At 35.2% G+C, this 21,256-nt stretch overlaps 1 protein-coding gene across 1 annotated transcript in view; it reads right to left on the reverse strand.

The window, feature by feature from the left end:
• The window catches only part of Smc2 (structural maintenance of chromosomes 2), a 50,323-nt gene that overhangs the window by 22,805 nt on the left and 6,262 nt on the right, over nucleotides 1-21,256 (reverse strand). The window contains 18 exon segments of the mRNA XM_047523988.1: nucleotides 716-851; nucleotides 3,478-3,546; nucleotides 3,549-3,681; nucleotides 5,339-5,427; nucleotides 5,430-5,457; nucleotides 6,782-6,855; nucleotides 6,858-6,930; nucleotides 7,502-7,608; nucleotides 8,095-8,254; nucleotides 9,001-9,197; nucleotides 9,200-9,233; nucleotides 18,346-18,362; nucleotides 18,365-18,400; nucleotides 18,403-18,493; nucleotides 18,816-18,859; nucleotides 18,862-19,048; nucleotides 20,243-20,287; nucleotides 20,451-20,551. Coding sequence (XP_047379944.1) covers nucleotides 716-851; nucleotides 3,478-3,546; nucleotides 3,549-3,681; nucleotides 5,339-5,427; nucleotides 5,430-5,457; nucleotides 6,782-6,855; nucleotides 6,858-6,930; nucleotides 7,502-7,608; nucleotides 8,095-8,254; nucleotides 9,001-9,197; nucleotides 9,200-9,233; nucleotides 18,346-18,362; nucleotides 18,365-18,400; nucleotides 18,403-18,493; nucleotides 18,816-18,859; nucleotides 18,862-19,048; nucleotides 20,243-20,287; nucleotides 20,451-20,551 — 1,621 coding nt within the window.

The raw sequence follows: 21,256 nt of genomic DNA on the forward strand, positions 1-21,256 counted from the left end.
AACTATATGAAACTAGATAAAGAGAGATTTATCTGATTTACTGCTATAAAGAGTACATGGTACATATAGGAGGCATTCAACAGATATGTAACTGAGTAAATAATGTTAAGTGACAAAAAGAGATTAAACATCAAGATTCCTATTTTTAAAAAGTGAAAATATGCATACACCTGAATTATAAATGAAAAGAAGTAATGCTGAGTATACATGCTAACTTTATCTACACTCACACAGAAAAAACACTGTAAGGGAACATTAAAATTTTAGTGCTTATTCTCTGAAATGAACTTCATTTCCTCCTCTGGCAACCCAGTGATCTTGGGACGGCCAGAAGGCTGCTAAACTTAGTGCAAACACCTGATACATGCTCTACTGTTCAAGTAAGGTAAAATTAAGAACTCAAGTATCCTCTGGTATCTGGCTCCAGAGTATCTAAGGGTTTCTTCAACAACTCCAGGAGGATACCAACAGTATATTTTAGCAGGGAGAGTAGAGTAGTTACATTTACTTCCCCCTTTTTGCTTAATTAAAATTTGCAAAACATTCCTTTATCAGAAAAAGAGGCTATTACAGGGAGGTTATCAATTTACAATTCAGTCAAATATTTTAAACAATCCAAAGTTATGAATTTGTTTCAACAGAAGTAAATTTTCTGTCATTTTCTGTCTCACAAAACTTTGAGATACATATATGCTTAATAAGACAGAAGTCTTACTTTTCAGCAGTGTTTTTAAGACCTGCTAATTCCTCCTCTAGAGTCCGTAGCTCATTTTCCTTAATTCTTAGTTCATCTTGTACATCTTTGAGTTCTTGAAACTTGGTTAAAATAGAAGCTGCCTGGGATCGAGCACCTGATAGAGACAAAATGAACAGGACTTGGACATTAAGTTATCACATGTTTATTAAAGAATAAAATATTTCCTAAGAGAATTATAATGGAACTTTGTAAATTCAGTGAACTTACAAAACTATAGACTTCATTCCATCACCAAAACATAATAACATACACAACAGATAAGAAAGAGTTCTAAGTAGATAGGGTATATTATTTATTCAAAATAACTACTGCCTATCTTCCCAAAGCCCACTTTCTAGCTCACTGATGTTGGGTTTAGACATGTGATTTGCTCTGGCCAATGAAATGAGAAATTTGACTCTTCTGAAAATAAATTTTGAGAGGCAATACATAATTAACCATTTGCTTTCCCTTTGCCATGAGAAAAGAGGGTTCAAGATAGGGACTATTTCTCTTTTAATCTGAGCTACAGAATGAAACAACATGGAGCAAAGCCAACTGACCTGCAGTAAATGTATACAATTATGGAATAAACTATTATAGGTTATTAAGATTTGGGGGTTATTTGTGGCCACATCATAATCTAGTCGAAGCTCTGATACAGTAGAGCAAGCAGAATATGTTGAACTTACATTGGTGTACAAGCGACCATAATCTTCTGTCTTGAGGCATTACATTAGTAAGAAAACTGTTAACTTGATGGGAGAATGCTAAGGTCAACTAGTAATGCTCTTATAATACTATATGAATAAGATATGGATTACATACTGGTCATCTATTAATAGAAACTTCAAGAACATCTAAACCAATGAGAGTTAAAAAGTTTCTCCTGTTTTAGATATTTAATAAACATACTAAGTTTATCTTTCATTTAGAAACAAGTCATTTCATTGTGTACTGGGTGTCAGAAATACCCAGTGCCACAAGGAATCAGACACGTAGTCGAAGTAGCTCAGCAAGCAAACATTTTACTTCTGGCAGAAGAGTATACTACCAAACTAAGTCTGGCAAGCAAGCACAATTGGGTGGGCAGTCTACCTGTTTTTATTGCTAAGGCAGCACAACCCTTGCTCTAATAGGAGGAGCTTGGGGTTACAATCTGCGTACTGGCTAATTTTAAAGTTGGGAGGGCAAACAAAAGGATTACAGTTCTACTACTGGTAGAGCTCCGATGGTTACTGGGTTATTGAAAGAAGTATGCTTCAGTTGTTTCTGTCTCCCTTTGTTCTCTTGTGGCAAGAAAATCTTCTTGGGGTGAATGCATTGTGACATGTACAGAGCTCTTACTTCTTTACCTAATTACTATTTCTCAACAGAGAGATTCTCTCTGTTGGTTACGCCGACCCCTTCCCCACCTCTTGGTCTTCAAGGGACTGTTCAGGTGCAGGGACGTTGGTATTGACACATTCATGGCTATGGTGCTACTGTGTAACTTACCATTCTGCTCTATTTCCCCTCTGGCTGCCTTTCTTACATCCAATTTTACATTTAGGCTAAATGCTACATTCTCAAAATGGACCCCCAGTCTTTTTATTTCTCACACTGGGGAATCTGATACTTGAACGTGGAATTCATTACCTGACCTAGTAAAACAGTAAGTCATTGATATCTCAAGGGGCATTATTTTGCCTATTGAGTTAAAAGCACAAACTCTGAAATCAGACCACCTGAATTCAAAAACCAGTTTTGCTACTTACTAGCAATTTATTTAATCACTCTGTGTTTTAAATGTTTTAACTGCATTTTGGAGATGATAGTAATATGCCCACTTATAGTTGTTATTAAGAATTAAATGAATTACTTATAGTTCAAATAATAGAGTCTTACCAAGTGATAAAAATGTTCTATATATGTGTAGTCCAATTATCCATTAACCATGTGGTGGTTTCTGAGCCCTTGAAATGTGACTAGTGCAACTGAGGAAATTATTTTAAGTCAATATAATTAACTTAAGTCACCTGTGGCTAGTAGCTACTGTAATGGAAAACAGTCTGAACATTGTCTAGTGTAGAGTATTATTCCCTGTTGGTTATATTATCATTTGATACAGATCTAGAAAATTGATATGGAAAATATTAGAACAAGATGTTCATTAAACATTCCTTTCCTTAGGCATTAAGGCACTATGTCAAGGGTTTTTATTTTGACAGGAATAGTGGCAGCTCTGACATGAGTTAACAAGTTTCCTAAAGAAGTGAGTGGTTAGGCTAAAAAGTTAATTAAAAGACTTTGTTTCCCTGTGAGTGCAGGTTGGGTAAGGGTAAGAAGCAAGCAAGAACATCTCAGTATCAATATCCCAGTGACTGGAATACCCTGATAAGAGAAAAAGCAAGAATTATAGGAATAGATTTGAGACAAATAAGTTATAAGGTTGATTATTACCCAAAACTCCCAAGGACTATGACACTGTATAATTTCCCAGTATTATTATACCTGCCACATGGTCAGTATTTAAAGGTTGAACTCGATCCTTGGATTTACATTAGTAGGGCTTCAGAAATAAGTATATATCTGATGTTAAGTGTTGGACGTAGGTGCTAAAATTGGTTAAAATCAAGACTAGTAATAATCTCAACTCTGCCATTAAGCTATTTTAAAAATAAAGGGGTGGGGGGAACCCCCAGAAAGTTCCATTCTATTTACCATACAGAACTGTACAAACAAACAGATACAAAACTTACCTCCACTCAATGTCCCATGAGGATCAAATACATCACCTCCTAGAGTTACAGTTCTAGTCATTATCCTTTATCAAAGGCCACTTTTTTGGCATTATCCATACTGTCACAAAACAAACGTTGTTCCAAAGACAACTCCATTGCTTTCTGAAGTTCTGGCTTGTATTCAACCAGGGATAGAGCCACATGAACATTATCAGGACCAACCTGTGGCCAAACACAGATATGCCATATTCTCTACCGTTTTTCCTTTCAAATATTATTCTACTATAATAGAAATTTAAGTAGTGTCTACCTAGCATTAAAATTCTTTGTGAATTTACTAAAGTTACTGTAGGGTGGGGTATGTGTAGCTCAGTGGTAGAGTGCTTGCCTAGCATGTGGTCCTGGGTTCAATTCCTAGTACTAACAAAAAAAAGAAAGAAAGAAAAAAAAGAAAGTTTAAGTAAAGATCTATTACTAAGTAAAATATTTAGCTAAACTATTAAACATTAGAATTTCTATCAAGAAAGGAGCTAATACCAAGTTTCTAAAATCAAAATGGACAAAGTAAACAACTTTCTTAAACTCTTGAATCAATACAATTATATATGTTTTGTTTCTATTATTAGTAATCTGGTTGGTCCACAGTGAATACTTTTTCATTCAAATTAAACACATTAAAGCAGCTACTGGCCATTTACATAATAAAAACAGATTTATAAATGACAGAGTTAAAAAAAAAATAGAAAAAGTTGTCAGTCTTTTATTTTGATCCAACTGCCTTTTCATAACCTTTGTTAAAAATGTCAATCTCTGCTCATCTTTCAAAAAAACTAACATCCCTTCCTAGCAGCAGCAGAATGATAACAAAGGCAGTTCTAGTTAACATTATGTTCACTTTTTTCTTTGACATAGCAGCTACCATTCAACAGGTCTGGCTATAGGATCTGAGAAGTATTTTTGCTGTTACTTGAAAACCCAATTGACTTTTAACACACAGACATCTTGACTTATACCTGAATTTACCTCCTGATCCAATCAATGCTGATTTTTTTAACTAAAGAAAGTACAAACCAAAAAACACCATTTTCAATTACTCTGCACTCCTCTTTTCTCTTCTGAAAGTACATTATCAATACAATACTTTGAAATCATTTTTATTGAAAACAACTCAATTTCAATAAGGACAGTAGTTATCCACTTAATATCTTAATTACAATGTTATTTCTAGGTTTTACAGAACTATCTTTTTAACTCATGCACCCCAGATGACTATTCAATAACAACTAATTTTGCTGCTATTGATTAGCTTCCTATTTAAGTACTACACATCCATGACACCTTTTAAATATGTTTCTTGTACACATCTGTTTCTTATTAGCTGTCATACAACTTTAGATCTACCTGAGCAGTTGAACGGGATCCCAGTCACCTGCATTATATGTTAATAGACTGAAGAGCAATCTAGAAGAACTCTTATTTTCAAAAAAAGTACTTCTGGAATACAGACAGATGCCTTCCATAATGGGCAAATCAAGCACATCTGACAAAAAAAATCTTGGATAATTTCAGAATGTATCTGAAAGTTCAATTCTATCTATTCAGAAAACAAGAATGCCATTTTCGCTATCACCTAATAGTCGTTTGACTTGATTTAAGGTTAAAGACATTCCAGCACTAATTTTTAAAGTTTCATTAATTCTATTTTCTTGCCATCTAATAGCACAAGAATCAATGTTAGGTTTTCTCTACCTCAATTTTTAAATGGTAACAAAATTAAATGCTGTGGTTCTGTATGACTATATCCTCCCCAAATTGATGTCTAACTTAAAAAAAAAAAAGATACAAATCAAATATATAAATGACACAAAATAAGACTTACAAGATTCTGAGCAACCCTCAGAGTTTCTGGAGCAATACATCTGGCTGAAATTTTATTGAGTGGAATTATAGTGTAACGTCGCTTCAATCTCCCTTTTCTAATAGCTTTTTACCAGTAACCTAAAATGTCCATTTGAAATTAAAAAAAAAAAAAATTATGACAAAATCCATTAAAATAGAAAGAGTATAAGTTTAGGAATCCATAAATCCATAAACAGTAAATGTTTAGTGCCTTCTATCTCAAATGAGAATTTAAGAATATATAAAATGAATTATTATTCAGTCACCGGCAAGAACATGAATGAACCTAGAAGACATTTATGCTAAGTGACACAAGTCAGACATGGAAAAATACTGTGTAATTTCTGCATATGCAATATCTTAAAATGAAAAAAAAAAAAAAAAAAAAAAAGAAAAGAGAAATTACTTAATTAGAGTAGAATAGAGGGTTACTAGGGATGGGGAGGGGAGGAAGTAGAAAGAAGTAGGTTGTAGGCCAAAGGATATATTTGCAGTTACATAAGATAAGTAAGTATAGAGATTTGGAAATATATACACAGCATGAGGACTATAGTTAATATCTTACATGTTAAAATTTGCCAAGAGAATTGATTTTAGGTGCTCCTAAAATCAAAGGAAAAACAAAAAGGCAACTATACAAGGTAATGGATATGTATACTTGTTTGATTAAGTATTCCTGTACTATATATGCTTCAAAACATGTTGTACTTTAAATATATAAATCAAAAACATAAATTTTAAAAACCACAAAGAAGTACATTTGATAATAATTACTACGCAACATTTATATAAATAAGAATATTCTAAAGAGAAAAAAAGAGAACTGAAAAAAATGCAGATAAATCCAGTGTTACCTTCATGGGTGTCAGGGGATGACCGACACTGAAAAACAGGTTATTCCTAGATTATTTTACAAATTTAAATCAATACAAATTTGCACATGAAAAAAAAAAAAAAAAAAAGGTAAGATTGACAATGTGCCTTCTGAGTTCCTGAGCAACATGAAACTACTCTTTTTGGAATACAAGTATCAAGAAATCATTAACTTAGCCAGGTTTGGGGGCACATGCATGCAACCCCGGCTACTCAGGGAGGTTGATACAAGAGGATTGCAAATTCGAGGCTAGCTTGGGCAATTTAGGGAGATCTGTCCTAAAATAAAAACTAAAAATGTATGCGTCACTTTAGCAGAAATGTCTTCTAGGTTCATGGGGATGTAGCTCAGTGTAGAACACTTGCCTAGTATATGCTAGTCCCCAGTACTGTTTAAAAAAAAAAAAAAAAAAAAAATCATTCGCCATATAAAGATAAGTGACCTGGGAGAATTTTAGAATATCAAGAAAATGTCTAACTGTTCTAGTAGCACATGATTTTTCAAGCAAAACACCAATTTCAAATTTTACTTTAATTAAAATGAATTTACCTCTGTATCTACTACAACATTGTAGAGTCGTTCTCCAGCCACCAGTTCTAAAGCTGTGGTTGCAGAACTATCTTCACACTAATCAGAGAAGCTACAAGTCCTTTCACACAATTTCTGTTCCAGTTCTTCTCCGGATCCCTAACGGAAAAGTTGACAAAAATTAATTTGAGGTAAGAAAATAGAAAAATTTAAACTTTCCTAGTCAAGATCTCTTTTGAACAGTATAGTAAACTGAAATGAAAGCAAAGGTATCACATTTTACCAAAACAAAAATTTTAAATGTCCCAGATGATAGTCAGTTTTTTAAGTCAAAAGATCTTTTCAATTAGTTTCCAATGTAACAAAGAGTTTTACTGTTCTAATCTCTGTAATACATTTTTACACCATAAAAATCCCTTGTATAAATGTACATATTTAACAGTAATAACAATAACTTTAAAGACACTGAACGAGATTAAATTTCCTTCATTTGAGGTTTAAATTCAAGATTAGTGAAATCGGTAACCATTAATTGCACAAGAAATTCCCCTACTGACATGCGAAACAGTTCAATTAATATTTAAAGATACAATATCAAAGAAAAAATGCAATTCATAAGAATTTTCATACAAAAATCTTGGTGTTAACAAAATTTCAGATGGTCTTCCAGCTTAAATAAAAACATATCTTGGTTATTGCTATACTAAAAATCCGAAGTCTAAATCTCTTACTTGTATGCAATTGAAGATTGGGAAATCTGGCCAAGAGAGCTTCATATGTTTCTTTCAATCTACTGATATCACGAGACAGCTGCCTGCGTTTTTCCAAAAGTCTTTCCTCCTTATTTTCTGAGTAAATCATAAGTACAGTAAGTTAAAATGAAGTTTTAAAAACCCCACTGTGTTAAGGAAAAGATAAGTAACATCTCAAAGCTTTCTAAGAAGCAAATATAAATTTCTGATAAATATTAATAAAGAAGCACTCTTAATATTCCAAATTTCTATCAAGTGTCAAGTAGACATTATTTCCAACAATAAATAATGTAATTTTCATACCAAGAAACAACAAATGAATTAAATGCTTACTCATATAGAAATACACAAATGACATTTCTGAGTTTCAAGTGAGCAAAAAATTCTCAATACTGAGTTCTTGGAAATTCAAAGGGAGGTTATACATAAGATATTTTTATGATTGTATTTACAAATACTTCTTATACTAAAGTCTGTTGATAGGGTAAAAAATGTTTCCTACTTGCTTATTTCCTTTAAATCAGTTTCTAATAATATTCACTACCTCCTAATGATTTGATTATCATGTCTTTAAAGGCAAACCTTCATAATTTAGCTTCTTCATTTCGGTTTCAAGTTTTTCTTTAAGTTTTTTTACAGCTTCTAAAGCTTCTTGATCCTTCCTGTAGCCACTATCCATCTTCTTAACTTCTGCTTGCTTATTCTTTAATTCTTGCTGGGCATGTTTCAGCTTCATTTGGGCCTGTCATAGAAAAATGTAAGACTATATGAGGTAGTACGTAGTGCTAGTAATTAAATGGCCACAGAGCTGAACTGGTTCAATCAAGAGACTTCAGCCTTGAAAATTTAACTGTTTGGTCTCTTGAATTAGTATTTTAAAACATCAGTCACTTCCCAGTATTTCTCTTAAATATAGTATGATTAACATAAGTCATTAAATAATTTCTAATGGAAGTTCACATTTTTAGTATTTATAAATATGACAGATTAACAAAGTTGACAAATACTGTCAATAGATGGTTAAATTAAAAATATCAGAAAACTAAAAATCTTAACACTTAGGTGTTCATATTTGTATCTGTGTATCTTTGTATTGTCCACAAACAGCAGAGGAGCTCCATTACGTGATGAAAAATATATTTTAAGAACTAGAAATGGTAAGGTGACAGAGAACAGTTTTTCTTGTTAAAGTTTAAGACTTCAACTTTATGATGTCAATAAAACAAATTATAGCCAAAAAAGATGAGAAATGACTAATCTTCAATATTCCAAACAAGGCTACAAAATAGTTACTGCACTTACTGAATGAATTATGGCATTTCATGTTGACAATCTGATATCCTCAATATTTAATAAACAACATATCTGAATTTTGCTGTATTAGGTATACAGAGTGACAGAATGGTGTAACCAAGTTTCTTGACACTGAACTGATTATTTTCAACATTTTTTTAACATAACCACATAGTGCTTAATGTCTTTATTTACCTGTTTGGCCTCTGTCTGAGCTTTACTTATATCATTTTTACAGGCGATCATTTGACCAGCGAGAGTTGCTTCTGCTCCATCTTCATTACTGGACAAGCCAGCGGAAACAGCATTGAAGTGTTGCTGTGCAGCAGCCAAAGCTTCAGCATCTTTATTACTTGCTTCTTGAAGGTCATGTAGCCCATCTGTTATCTTTTAACTTCTTTTTCCTTTGCTGCTAAGGTTTTAGAGTCCTTCAGGGAGAATTTCAAATTGGCAAATATTGTTATTTTAAGAAAACATCCATTTTTAATACACATGTACCCTACTTCATTAAATTTTGTAGCAAATTTAATAATAAAGAAAATAATTATTGTAACTTTAAGAACTAAATTCGCATTCTGAATTTGCTCTGTTTTGAGGATATAACTCTACCACTACCTGAAATATTTTCATTCCATATGTGATAGTAAAATCTAGGCAATAATGGGTTAAAAAATGATTGCATATTTAAACAATCCACTTGAAGAAGTTAAAAATCAGTTCCTAAATTTTAAAAATTGAAATAATAGCCATCCTACACTAAGGTTAAAAGCAGAGATTTTAGGATTAAGAGCATATGCATGAAAATACTTTATAAAGGGGGCATAAGATTTAAGTATTAAATAGTTATGGAAAAGTACTATTATTAATGAAAGCTCTTTTAAGTAATGCTAAACAGATCTCTGACACAACATAAGACACCAGTGACACTGAAAAGTCTAGCTATCTTGTTTACATAAAAATGACCAGGAATGTTGGGACTATTTGAATAGCTCATGATTCATCAAAAACTTATTAGGTGCTTACTATATACTGAGTATCATTCTAAGATATTAAAAACACAAACTAAGACTCTAATCCCAAGGATCATATTCAAGGGAGGAAGGCATGGTAAAAAATAAAGCAAGGTCAAGGGAGAGAAAGTGGGGGTAACTACTAATTTAAGAAAAAGGGAATCTTCTGTGACTTTGAGTAAAAGACTAAAGGAAGAGAAGTGATCATGTAAATAGCTGTGAACACTGTACCCGTAAGCCCTGAGAAATGTTTGGGTGTTTGAGGAACTGCAGTTGGAGCAGAAAGAGAATGTAAGCGGGAACCAGTAATCATAGCATGAATGGTATTGAAAAGACATAATAAAGACCTTATATTGAATTATACACAGGACTTTGAAACCATTGCAGGATTTTAAGCACAGGAATGATACAATCTAATTAATATTTTAGCTTTAAAAAACTAGAAAGTGGCAATACCAAAATTATAGTAACTATTAAGTATTGTATTACAGTTGCCCTTATGGGAGGTGATGGCTCAAATGAGGCTGACAGTGATGGAAGTGATAAAAAGTGGCTGTATTCTGCATATGTTTTAGAGTCAACAGAATTGCTGATCAACTCATAAAGGAGCTTCTGAGAAAAAGGAAATTCAGATGGACCCCAGAACTTCTGGCCTAAATGATTAGGTGAATGGTGGTGCCATTTACTGACATGTGGAAAATACAGTAATTTGGATTTGCATTGGTGGGGAAAATTTATAAATTCCATTATGGGTATGTTAAATTTTATACTTTTTGTTAGTCATCTGGGTAAAAATGTTAAGTAGCTAGCTGGACAAATGAATCTGCAGTTTATAGGACAATTCTCCAGGTGACCTTAGACTGACCCAGTTCTCTTCCCTTTCTCAGATGCAGTTCTCAAAAATAACTGTAGAATGTGTTAGAACAGCAACATCCTAAATAGCCTATGCTGTTTTAGTCTCTACCCCTCTAGCCTAGAACAAAATATCTTTAATGCTTTAACCCAGCAACTCATATCACCTTGTGGTACAAATCCCAGGGCAGGCTATGTTCTGGGGTTCCTCAGATATAGGTTGAATGGGACTTACACATGAGACTCCATCTGCCCTTGGCAGTTTCCCATCATGAATCCTAGTATTCCTTTGTCAATTACTACCTATCTGTAAATAATAAATTTGCTTCACATAACTTGTGTATGAATACCTACTATAAATCACTATGAATATGTTATGTGTATGAATATATATTGAACACAGAGAAGTTGATAATCAAGTGCATAGTAAACCTGTTTCACAAAATTGGCACAATGAGTACAGACCAGTCTGGCTTACTGACAAAGTTAGAGTGGCCTCACCTTACCCCCTCAAACCCAGATCACAGCAGAGATGTAAGTCAGCTGGCAGGGCATGGGGAGATTTAAGAACTGGACATGCACCTAGATGTTTCATGGGAAAGGAGGCATAGTAAGTGGGTCACAGGTCACTCTCTTATAGATGGGAATAAGCTGGCTACATGGATTAAAGAAATACAGAAATGGGGCAGTTCAGCATATAATCCCCTGATTTGGGGGCATTTATGTAATTGTTCATGCCAAGTGACAGAGACCCCAGGAAATGGGTAATCAGATGAACCCTAGAGGTATCAGAGGGAGCAAACACAAAAAACATGCAGGCCTTTACAGAAAGAGTATCTTGAGGACAGATGCAAAAAGGCTGGGAAGCCCTATACAGCCTGACTAAAGAGTTGACTTGGTAAAGGTGTGTTACAGATCTAAACCACTAAACAGTATGATTTGGAGTGGAAGCAAGGCCTCCAGATGCCTACTGGAGGACAATGGCCTTATACTCCTGTCAAGATGACAGGGGGGAAAAAGGAATTCCAACCTTTTTGGGGTTCCTGCATACTGGAGAATTATGACAGTATTTCCAGATCTCTGTAGAGGAAAAATGAAATTGATTACATCAGAGTTTGGAATGAATATAGTGAGCCAAGGTACTTATTGGTTGTGGGTGGGGCCTTTGGTTGTGGAACATTTGGGGTGTCAGTGACCACAATTCCCATTGCTGAATACATTATTCACATTGACATTTTGGCTGCTTAAAGCACAAGACATCACTTAATAGGGTATGTTCCCTCATAGCTAAGAACTCAAGTCCTAACAATGGAAAATAATCACTTTGGCCTGCCACCTAAGCTAGCGAGGACCCAACGGTTATTTGGCAAAAGTGCCTCCAGACACTAAGTAGAAAACAGGACATAACATTATTAATTCAAATCTGCTACACACAAAAATATTACAAACCAATGTATTACAATGCACCAGCTAATGTTGCTGGTCAAAAAGGGTTTTAAGGCATGGAAACTAGGAAAAGAAGTCAGATAAGTATCCCAAATATAATTTAACAAGAATTTTTCACCCTGATGGCACATATAGAGGAAGCCTTCTGAAGAGCAGTGACAGAGAATGGGAGAACGGTGACTGAGACTGGGAGTCTCTGATGACCTCATGGCTGTGGCTCACCTGATGCCTGGGAACCTTTCTGTGTAAGGACATAGGATGCCTAGTTGCTATGGTAATGCCTTGCCAGAGGAGGCTTTATGCAAGAGTATCAGCTTTGACCTTGATCTTAGGCACACAGCTCCTGGGAACAGAGGAATTCTCATGCTAGACAACCAAAATGTTTCAGCAGTTCTGCTATTCCTGAGCCTACACACTTAACAGTAACTTTAACCAGTGAACCTCCTTGAATGCTACACAAAGCTACACATATTGCAACTGTGGAAAAGCTGCACAGATGTTTCTAGTTCTGTAACTTTCCTGAGTACAAAGAATAATGCTTGCAGTCTTTAACCTGATAATGATACATATACAAATAAAGATTGCTGGCTTAACTCTTTAGATCTGCTTTTCCATCACAGAGCAGCACTCCACCTGACCCCAACTATTTATCTTCATATCTGCGAATGTGTGTCTTTCTTTTCTAATTTCCCATTGTCCCTTGCTGGTATTGAGTTTGGCACCACTGGTCATGGCAAAATCTAACAGCTGGTAGGCCACTTAGGCACAGTACATGTATCCCACATGAGTATTCTTTGACCCTTTCAGTAAAGCTGCCAATTTTGAGCAAGACTCTTTGAAGCATGCCTTGTAAGTAGTTCTACATGTCAAGGCCCAGGTGCTGTTTTTAAAACCTTTAGCTAGCCAGCCATACATGCTGACTGGAGTCTGTGGCAAAAGAAAACTACCACAGGGGTTTATTAGCCTACTAGATTTGGGATATATAATTTGCTTGATGCAGCCAGCACATACATCCCCTTTCAATGGATAACTTGCTTGCTAACTTGTGCTAATATGCACAGGTGGAGAATAAGCATTTAAAGTTGGAGCACGACATGTGACTGTGAGACCTGAACTGACTGTTCTTATAAACCCCATCAATAAATTTGGCAGGCTCAAGAAAGCTCAATTTTCAAATGAAAAAGGTACATTCAAGATCAGGTCCAGCAATCCCCATGAACCAGCTATGGTTAGCTTACCAGAAGAGATCAAGGGGATGTTTTGGCTTCTCCTCTGGCTACCTGGGGACTAAGTTTTAGAGATAAACCTACTAATAGTATGGCATGGTTTACTGAAGGATCTGTAAAACAAAGCCAAAGGGATCTACCTACAGGATAGTGACCATCATTAGGCCAATAGATGGTCATCATCTGATAAGACTGAAGTGAATATTCTGCCAATGAGCCAAACTATAAGCAGTAGTGACATTCAAACCATCTTGCTATATTTTCATCAACTCGTGGGCTACTGCTAATAGCCTAGTCATCTGGTCAAGAGAATGGTAACTGAGTGACTGGACTATTAAAGGATCTCCTGTATGGAAGACAAGGACTATGTCTGGAAGAGATAAATGTATGTTAGTCATGTGGACATTGAGGCTACCACAGCCATCCATTCTTGAGAAGAAACTTACATCATGTTTTGGGACACCCCTTCCTACTTCCAGTCTGACCAAGGAACATACTTGACTATACAAATAAGATGATAACAGGCACTCTCTCATGGAATACAATGGACTTTTCATGTACTCTGTCATTCACAAGTCAATGAAGCAACTGACTGATGGGACAGGTGACTCTTGCAACAATTGAATGATATCTTGCTAGTTAGTAATAACCTTCTGACTGAGACAGTATGGACACAAACACTGCACTCCAGCACTAGGGAAACATAACACTGCAGTGCACGTTAAGACATACTAAGCTAGATGGGAGTAGAGGGAGAACAGGCAGCAAATGATTAGGATACACCTATGAAATCCCAATCTGTTTTATCAACCATTCTTTCACACCTATGAAATCCCAATATCAGTGTTGTTAATCATTCCCCAGTCTTTCTCTTTAAAGTGCATGTCCTAGGTATGTGTGGTTTAACCATATTACCTCAGACCCCAGGAGCTCCTACTAAATTGGAGATTCTTCCCCAAGGTGCCTCCCCTCCACAGGATCCCATGGGTAAGGGATAGATCAAGCACACCTGATCCTTCCAGCGGATAGGGCAATCTGATCAGAATATTTCAAGTTTGTGATCTCCCCTAATGGACTGATAATTAAGGCTGACCAGTCTGGATAAGTCACATGAACAATGGGTGCTCATAGAGGTAGACAGTAGCCTTGAGACAGGGGACATACTATGTCACTACACCAACTCAGCTTAACCCTATCCAACAGGCAGAAAACACCTAAGATCATGGGGTAGCAGGGGTCAGAGAGCAATTAAAATGCTGTTTCCACAGGAGGCAGCTGCAAAGAATTAGAAACATAACTCCCCTAAGCTGTGGCTACTATAGGTACCTAACAAAATGTTAGATATGCCATTCCAGGCCTTATTCCTGTCACAGACCTTAGTGACCATCTGGTCTTACAAGTAGTAAACTATACCAGCCTATACCCCACAGTGTATACCAACAGACCCCACAACCCCTGGTTATCAAGAGAGAATGTATCAAAGTTACATGGAAAGGAGCCAAAAAGACTCCATTTTAACTTAACTGACTCTATGGCAAAATGTCACAACTTAAACTAACAAACCCTTAAAGGGCTGGAATTTTAGGCCAGGCGGGTGGTGCATGCGTACAATCCCAGCAGCTTGGGAGGCTGAGGCTATTGAATACAATTTGAAACCAGCCTCAGCAACTTGGCAACACCCTACGCAACTCGACAAGACCTTGTCTCAAAATAAGAATGAAAACAGCTGGGGATGTGACCCAGTGGTTAAGTGTCCCTGGGTTCAATCCCAGGTACCAAAAAATAAAAATAAAAAATACATAAATAAATTAATTAATTAAAATAAAAAGGGCTGGTATTTGGGGGCACCATGCTCCTTTAACTACATGATTAAATGTCCCTAGCAATAATGACAAAAACAAGGACTAGGCTTGTGCTAGTCTCGTGTGTAGGAGCTTCATAAACAATTTAGTATGAAGGAAAGTGAAAATGTGCAAGTAGGTCATAAATGAGATTTAGCTAGTAAATACCAATGCTTTCATATCCATATGTGGGCCACCGAACAATAAAATCGGGGAAGGGTGCTATGTGTATCCCAGAGCTACAACTTGCCCTGTGGGCAGTCTAGAGGTTACCCAAACAGATGATGTTCAATGCCATGCCTGGATAGCTCACAGACAGTGGGATTCTGTACACTGGGTGTGTTTGGGATGCCCTTAGATATCACCCCTAGGAATGAGATGCAGCACTGAGTCAGTAGCCTAAAGCTGGGGACCTGCCAGGAGGTGTAAACAACTCGGGGTTTATGTGCTTTATGAGATCGTTGGAATCACACAAAGGAGTCAGAGCTCATGAGAAAATGAGAAGAAACCTATCCCCAACCACAGCAAATATTGCCTTTGCCTCTCTCAAGATCTTGGCAGTCAAAGTGACATCCCTCAACTCCCTTTAAAAAAAAAAAAAAAAAAGGTTGTTGTAGACAATAGATCTGCTCTAAACTTTCTATTAAGCTGAATGAAAAGGGTTTATTCAATTGCCAAAATCTCCTACTGTATCTGGATAGAGACCCTGGATACTGTAGAAGCCAAACAGAAGATATCCAGAAGAAGTACACTGGCTGCAGAGAGCGGTGTTACCCTGCAGGATCCTCTCTGACCTCTTCAGCAACTCAGTACTTAAATGCCCAGGTTCTGGTCTGGGTCAGTGCTCCACTCAGGCCTGATCATCCTTCTTGTGGCAGTCTCCTAGTGAAATGTACTCTAGCTATGGCTTGACAATGTTGTACTGTGTATCAGTTAAGGTATACACATCAACCCAAAGAGATGAACCTCCTTCTCCTTTAGACTCCGGGAGATCCAATGGCATATGAAATGGACTAGCTTTGCTCAGGGGATTATTTGGGTCAGGAGATGGACTGCAGGATGATTTTCCACGTGGCCTTGGACTGACTCAATTCCCCCTTTCTGGCTTGTAGTTCTCAAGAATGTGATAGTCAAGCAACGTCTTAAACTGGAATGAGACTGGCTAGAACACTCAGGGCTTTGTTCAAGTCTGTCCCCAGAAACGGAATGTCTTTTAATTCTTTAGCCCAGCCACACATATCACCCTAGGGCATAAAAACTCAGGGCAGGCTACTTCCTGAGGTCCCTCAGTCATGGCTGAGAGGTGGATAAGATTCCATCCACTCTGAGGAAGCTTCACTGAGCCTTGGGAACTAGTTCACAATTTATTCTATGCTTTGTTGTCCATTGCTGACTATCTGTAAGCAATACACAAACTTCATGTAGTATTTTGTGTATGAGTGTGTTTTGTCTTTTAGAACTCAGACAAGCTGATAAGTAGTGCACAGTGAAACTGCTTCTTCACAGAGTTCAGGGAAAGAGGTAAGTCCAGTTTAGATTTGGAAGGCATCAACATGTAGACAATGTTGAGAGCTACAGGGCTGGAATGAGACTGGAAGAAGCCAGTGTAAACAGAAGATGTCTGCACACTAGCCTGGGGCATGCTAACATTTAGAGATCAAGAATAAAGGATACAGAAAAGGAGATGAAAGAGTAACAATCAGTATACCTATCTGAAGCTTAAGGACCTGGCAAAATTAAAGAAAATCAGCCAAAACCAAGGCAGGTTCACAAATTTAGTGCTTTATAAACTTGATTAGAAAAAAAATAATGACCTGATTTCAGCTACTGGAAGACAAAAACAGAAACTGCTATGTCACATTCATACTGCTTTGACAATTTGTCTAAATTTTTATCCCATGTTTCTTAAAGTCGATAATTACATTTCGACTTAATTGTGCAGCAATATCTACTAATAATAAAATGAAATACTTTATTTCATAAAGTTAATTTTTTCCAAGGAAGGCAAATGCATATTTCACTGGGACAACAGAATCACCCTCAAGAGAACTCCCATAAGCTCTATCATACCCCTAATCATCTGCCTGTATGACAGTACACACTTGACTCTTCCTGTTACTGTGAATGACCTATTTCTGCCCCTTGCAAAGGCTCCCTGCTCTAATTGCATACCAGTTTCTATCCTACTCTCACCTACTGAGGAAGCTTGTTTTAACAAGTCTCCAATTTCTCTCTTCTGAATCACCAATACTGCTTTTTTGACTGGATTTTTTTCCATCAATGTATGATTTATTCTTTATAAAATCATGCCAAAAAAAGCTTGCTTCTATATTACTTTTTTATTACCCTCCAGTCAGCTCCTTCTTTATTCTTTTTAGAAAACATCTCAAAAGAGTTTCTATACTCATGCATGTATTTTTCTGATGACATTTTGTAGGAGTGTGAACATACTCTAATCTGGATCCCAGGGCCACTTCTTCAAATTATTTTTTCACTTGGCTATAGGTCAACTTATTAATTGGTATGATTTTCCTCATGCCTTCTCCATCTCTTTGCTCATTCTTCCCCTAACTTTAAAATGTTGAATTACTTCATTGCTTGAAGTTTAAATCTCTTCTCTTCTTATATATACTCATACCTTTGTTTCATTCTGTCTAATGAACTTAAACACCACTTAGATACTGATGAAATCCAAATCTGTATTTTAGGCCTCAATTTAATATTCATATATCTTGCTACCTAATCAACATCACCACTCAAGATGTCTAACAGGCATCTCAAGCCCATTATGATCACTGTGTACTTATTTTCACCACATAAACCTGTCCTTTCTATTCTCCTCCTTAGTTAATGAAAATTTCATACTTTAATAGCTAGGCAATTTAAATACCACATTGTGTCCTTCTTCCCCTAAACTCCAAACTTTCTCCTCTGCTTTTTTTCCCTCATATTACCACTATATAACATGCTATATATTTTACTTACTTACTTCATTATAATCATTTCCCAACTGAACCCACAAGATTGAGAATTTTGATCATTTTTCACTACTTTATCTGCAGCTCAAATAATTGTTTTTAGCTCACAGTAGAGATACTAAATATTAAGAGAACTAAATATTAATAAATGTACATTGAGAATTAAATCAACTTTTTATTTGCTTACCTCAATCATATTTTTTCTAACTCCTTGTGTTTGTTTTCTTCACTTGCCAGATTTTCTTCTTGAGGTCAAAAGCACTTTGAGATTTAGTATTAACTCGCTGAGCTTCTGCAAGAGCATCTTCTAAAGATCGAAGTACACCTCCAATTTCCTATAATCAAATATACACAACTCACATTACTCAAAATATATTCATGCTTTAATTTCTTTGTATTTCTACATAAAATATTTATTACACAAGTCATTTTATTGTTCTACCTTAAGATTAACAAATCCAATTATTAAAATTCTAAACAGCCTACTAACAGTGAGGCCCTGTTCCAAAATAAAAATTGAAAAGAGTTGCAGATGTGCTTCAGTGGTTAAGCACCCCTGGTTCAATCCCCAGTATTTAAAAAAAAAAAAAAAAAAAAAAAATCCTAGTTTTATTGTATATTTTTTCAGAATATGTTATTCAACTTGTATGTTCTGACCTTATCTTTTCTTTTTTCTAATTCTTCTATTTCATGATTAAGTGTCTTATTTTTTTATCATTCTCAGACAATTCTTCTTGAAGTTTTAGAATTTTATCCTGCATTTCTTTCAACTCCTCAGCGGAGCGTTCTTTGGTATCTTCAGCCAGTAAAAATTGATAAGCAATGTATAAACGACTCAAATGTTCAATTTCTCTTATTACTTTTTGGTATTCCAAATAGGAAGATCTTTCCTAAAAGAGAAGTGAGAACAAAGAATAACTCAAAATTCATACTTTTAAAAACAAACTTGGAAAGAATCAAACTACAGCATCATGTTTCAAATTTCCCATTACATGATATGATAAGATTTTTGTCTTAAAGATCATGGCATTTTAAATTTTAGGAAATTTTAAATAACATCAGAACTCTGACTTTTTAGATAGCTTTATACCATCTCTAATGGATTCCATGTGGCCAATTTTTCTAATATAACATGAGGCAGGTGGAATTAACCAGGAAATGTGGATATACGGTTCAAAAACTGGTAGTAATAAACAGCCTATAGACAATCTAGAAATCTATCACTGATACACAATTAAATGTATTTTGTAGTATTATTATCATGATGCTTAATTAACATTCTGTCAAGAACTACTATAAGTACTGTTCACATTATTAAACCTTCTTAAACAAAGTAACAATTAAAATCCCTAACATGCAGATGAAGAAACAAATTCAGAGTGGTTAAATGGCTTCCTGTCCATGTTAATAGATATAGAAAGATTATACATATAATAAAGGGGATACCTTCAAGATCAAAACTTTTCAGTTTTTCCAGTATCTACAACACAGATTCTACTCTACAGTAGTATACTACTATATGAATTAAGAAGATAGTTTTAAGCAGTACCAAATTTTAATGTGTATTTAACCAATTCCTACATGGATATCTTTAAAACAATGAGCTTTATAAATGTATTCTTTCTGAAACATCACCAAGTTTAATGCAACTAAAAACTGTTTTGGTTCTTTTCACATACAAAATGCCTTGACAGTAATAATTCTAGCAATAGCTACCACAACCCTAGAAGTAATTCACTCCACCAATGAGGGTTACTAAGAGTGCACATCTTTAAGAAATGTTGTTCTGGTCAATTTTAATTATCCAGGAAAATCAGACTTGCTCCTCTTCAATAAAACATTAAAATCTAGCTTATCATTTTACAAGGTTAAGGAAGATTACAGTCCAAAATCATGACTTAAGAAATGAGGAATACTTACTCTCTATAAGCAGAAGGCTGTTATAGAGCACTTAAATTCCTTATTTCAAGTCAAGGAAAATCCCAAGAAACAGTGTACACTTCATCCCTATTTGCATGATTTTGGATACATCACCAATTTTAAGAGACATTCTAACTGGCTGTCTTTACATACAAAATACATACCTCTTTTAATTTTTGAATAGTTGGAGTAATCTCTTCTTCAAGTATCTGAAAAAAAAAATCAGTATTTTCAGTAAGTCAAATACCATTTAACAAAACTTCAAGAAGTAGGCTGGAAGACTGGAAACCTGAACTTAGAAACTAAGATGTTTCCCTCTTTACAGCAGAAACTCTAAATGCAAAAGGGCACTCTTCTCAAAATGTTTTATACAATTAATTACCGTTTAATTTCTTTCAGCTTAGCTTCTTTTTTTTCTATAGTTTTCTGGGCAGCTATTTTTTTGTATTCATACATTCTGGTTCCAGCTGCTTCTTCATCATAGATAAAATCTGGAATGACAATTATAATAATGTCATGAGAGCCCCTTCAATGCATCTCAATGACTTCCATAATTATATCATTACAGATTACCAAAATAAGAGCTTAAAAAGATCATAAGCTATGAGATAAAAATGTAATATTAACCATAACTCTTCTATTTAAGAAACATTTCTTAAACATCCTCTTACACTATGTGTTCCAAAAGTTTCTCTTTTCTAAAAATGAAGCAATAATTTCTCCTTTTTTATTTTAATTACACATTTTAAAAGAGTAAAAATAAAAAAGAATGGTCAATTTTAATTATCCAGGAAAATCAGGTCATCTTTCATTTTAGGAAGTTTCTATTGAAAAGTCTTAAGTCAGACTTCAGCCACTTCGTCAACAAGGCTGAAGTAGGCACAACGTTAGCCTTCCAATTGTGGCACATGAGTAACAACTGCTGCATATAATTTCCTTTGTGTTTCAGTTTTCCATTCAGAGTACTGATAATGTCTCACAGCAGCACTGAGATTAAAACAAAACAATGCTGTGAAAAGCCCGGTGAAAGAGGAAATATCAATCAATCATAATTTTATATGATGGTAATTTTGCCAGCACTCCTTTTTTAGAAGTCTTTACTCGCCATCAATCCCTGTTCAAGAGGATTATTTTTTCCTGGTACCACTATGTCTATTATTGATAGATTTCAAATTAGC

The sequence above is a fragment of the Sciurus carolinensis genome, chromosome 14 (genome assembly GCF_902686445.1).
Source record: "Sciurus carolinensis chromosome 14, mSciCar1.2, whole genome shotgun sequence".
Classification (NCBI taxonomy): Eukaryota; Metazoa; Chordata; class Mammalia; order Rodentia; family Sciuridae; genus Sciurus; species Sciurus carolinensis.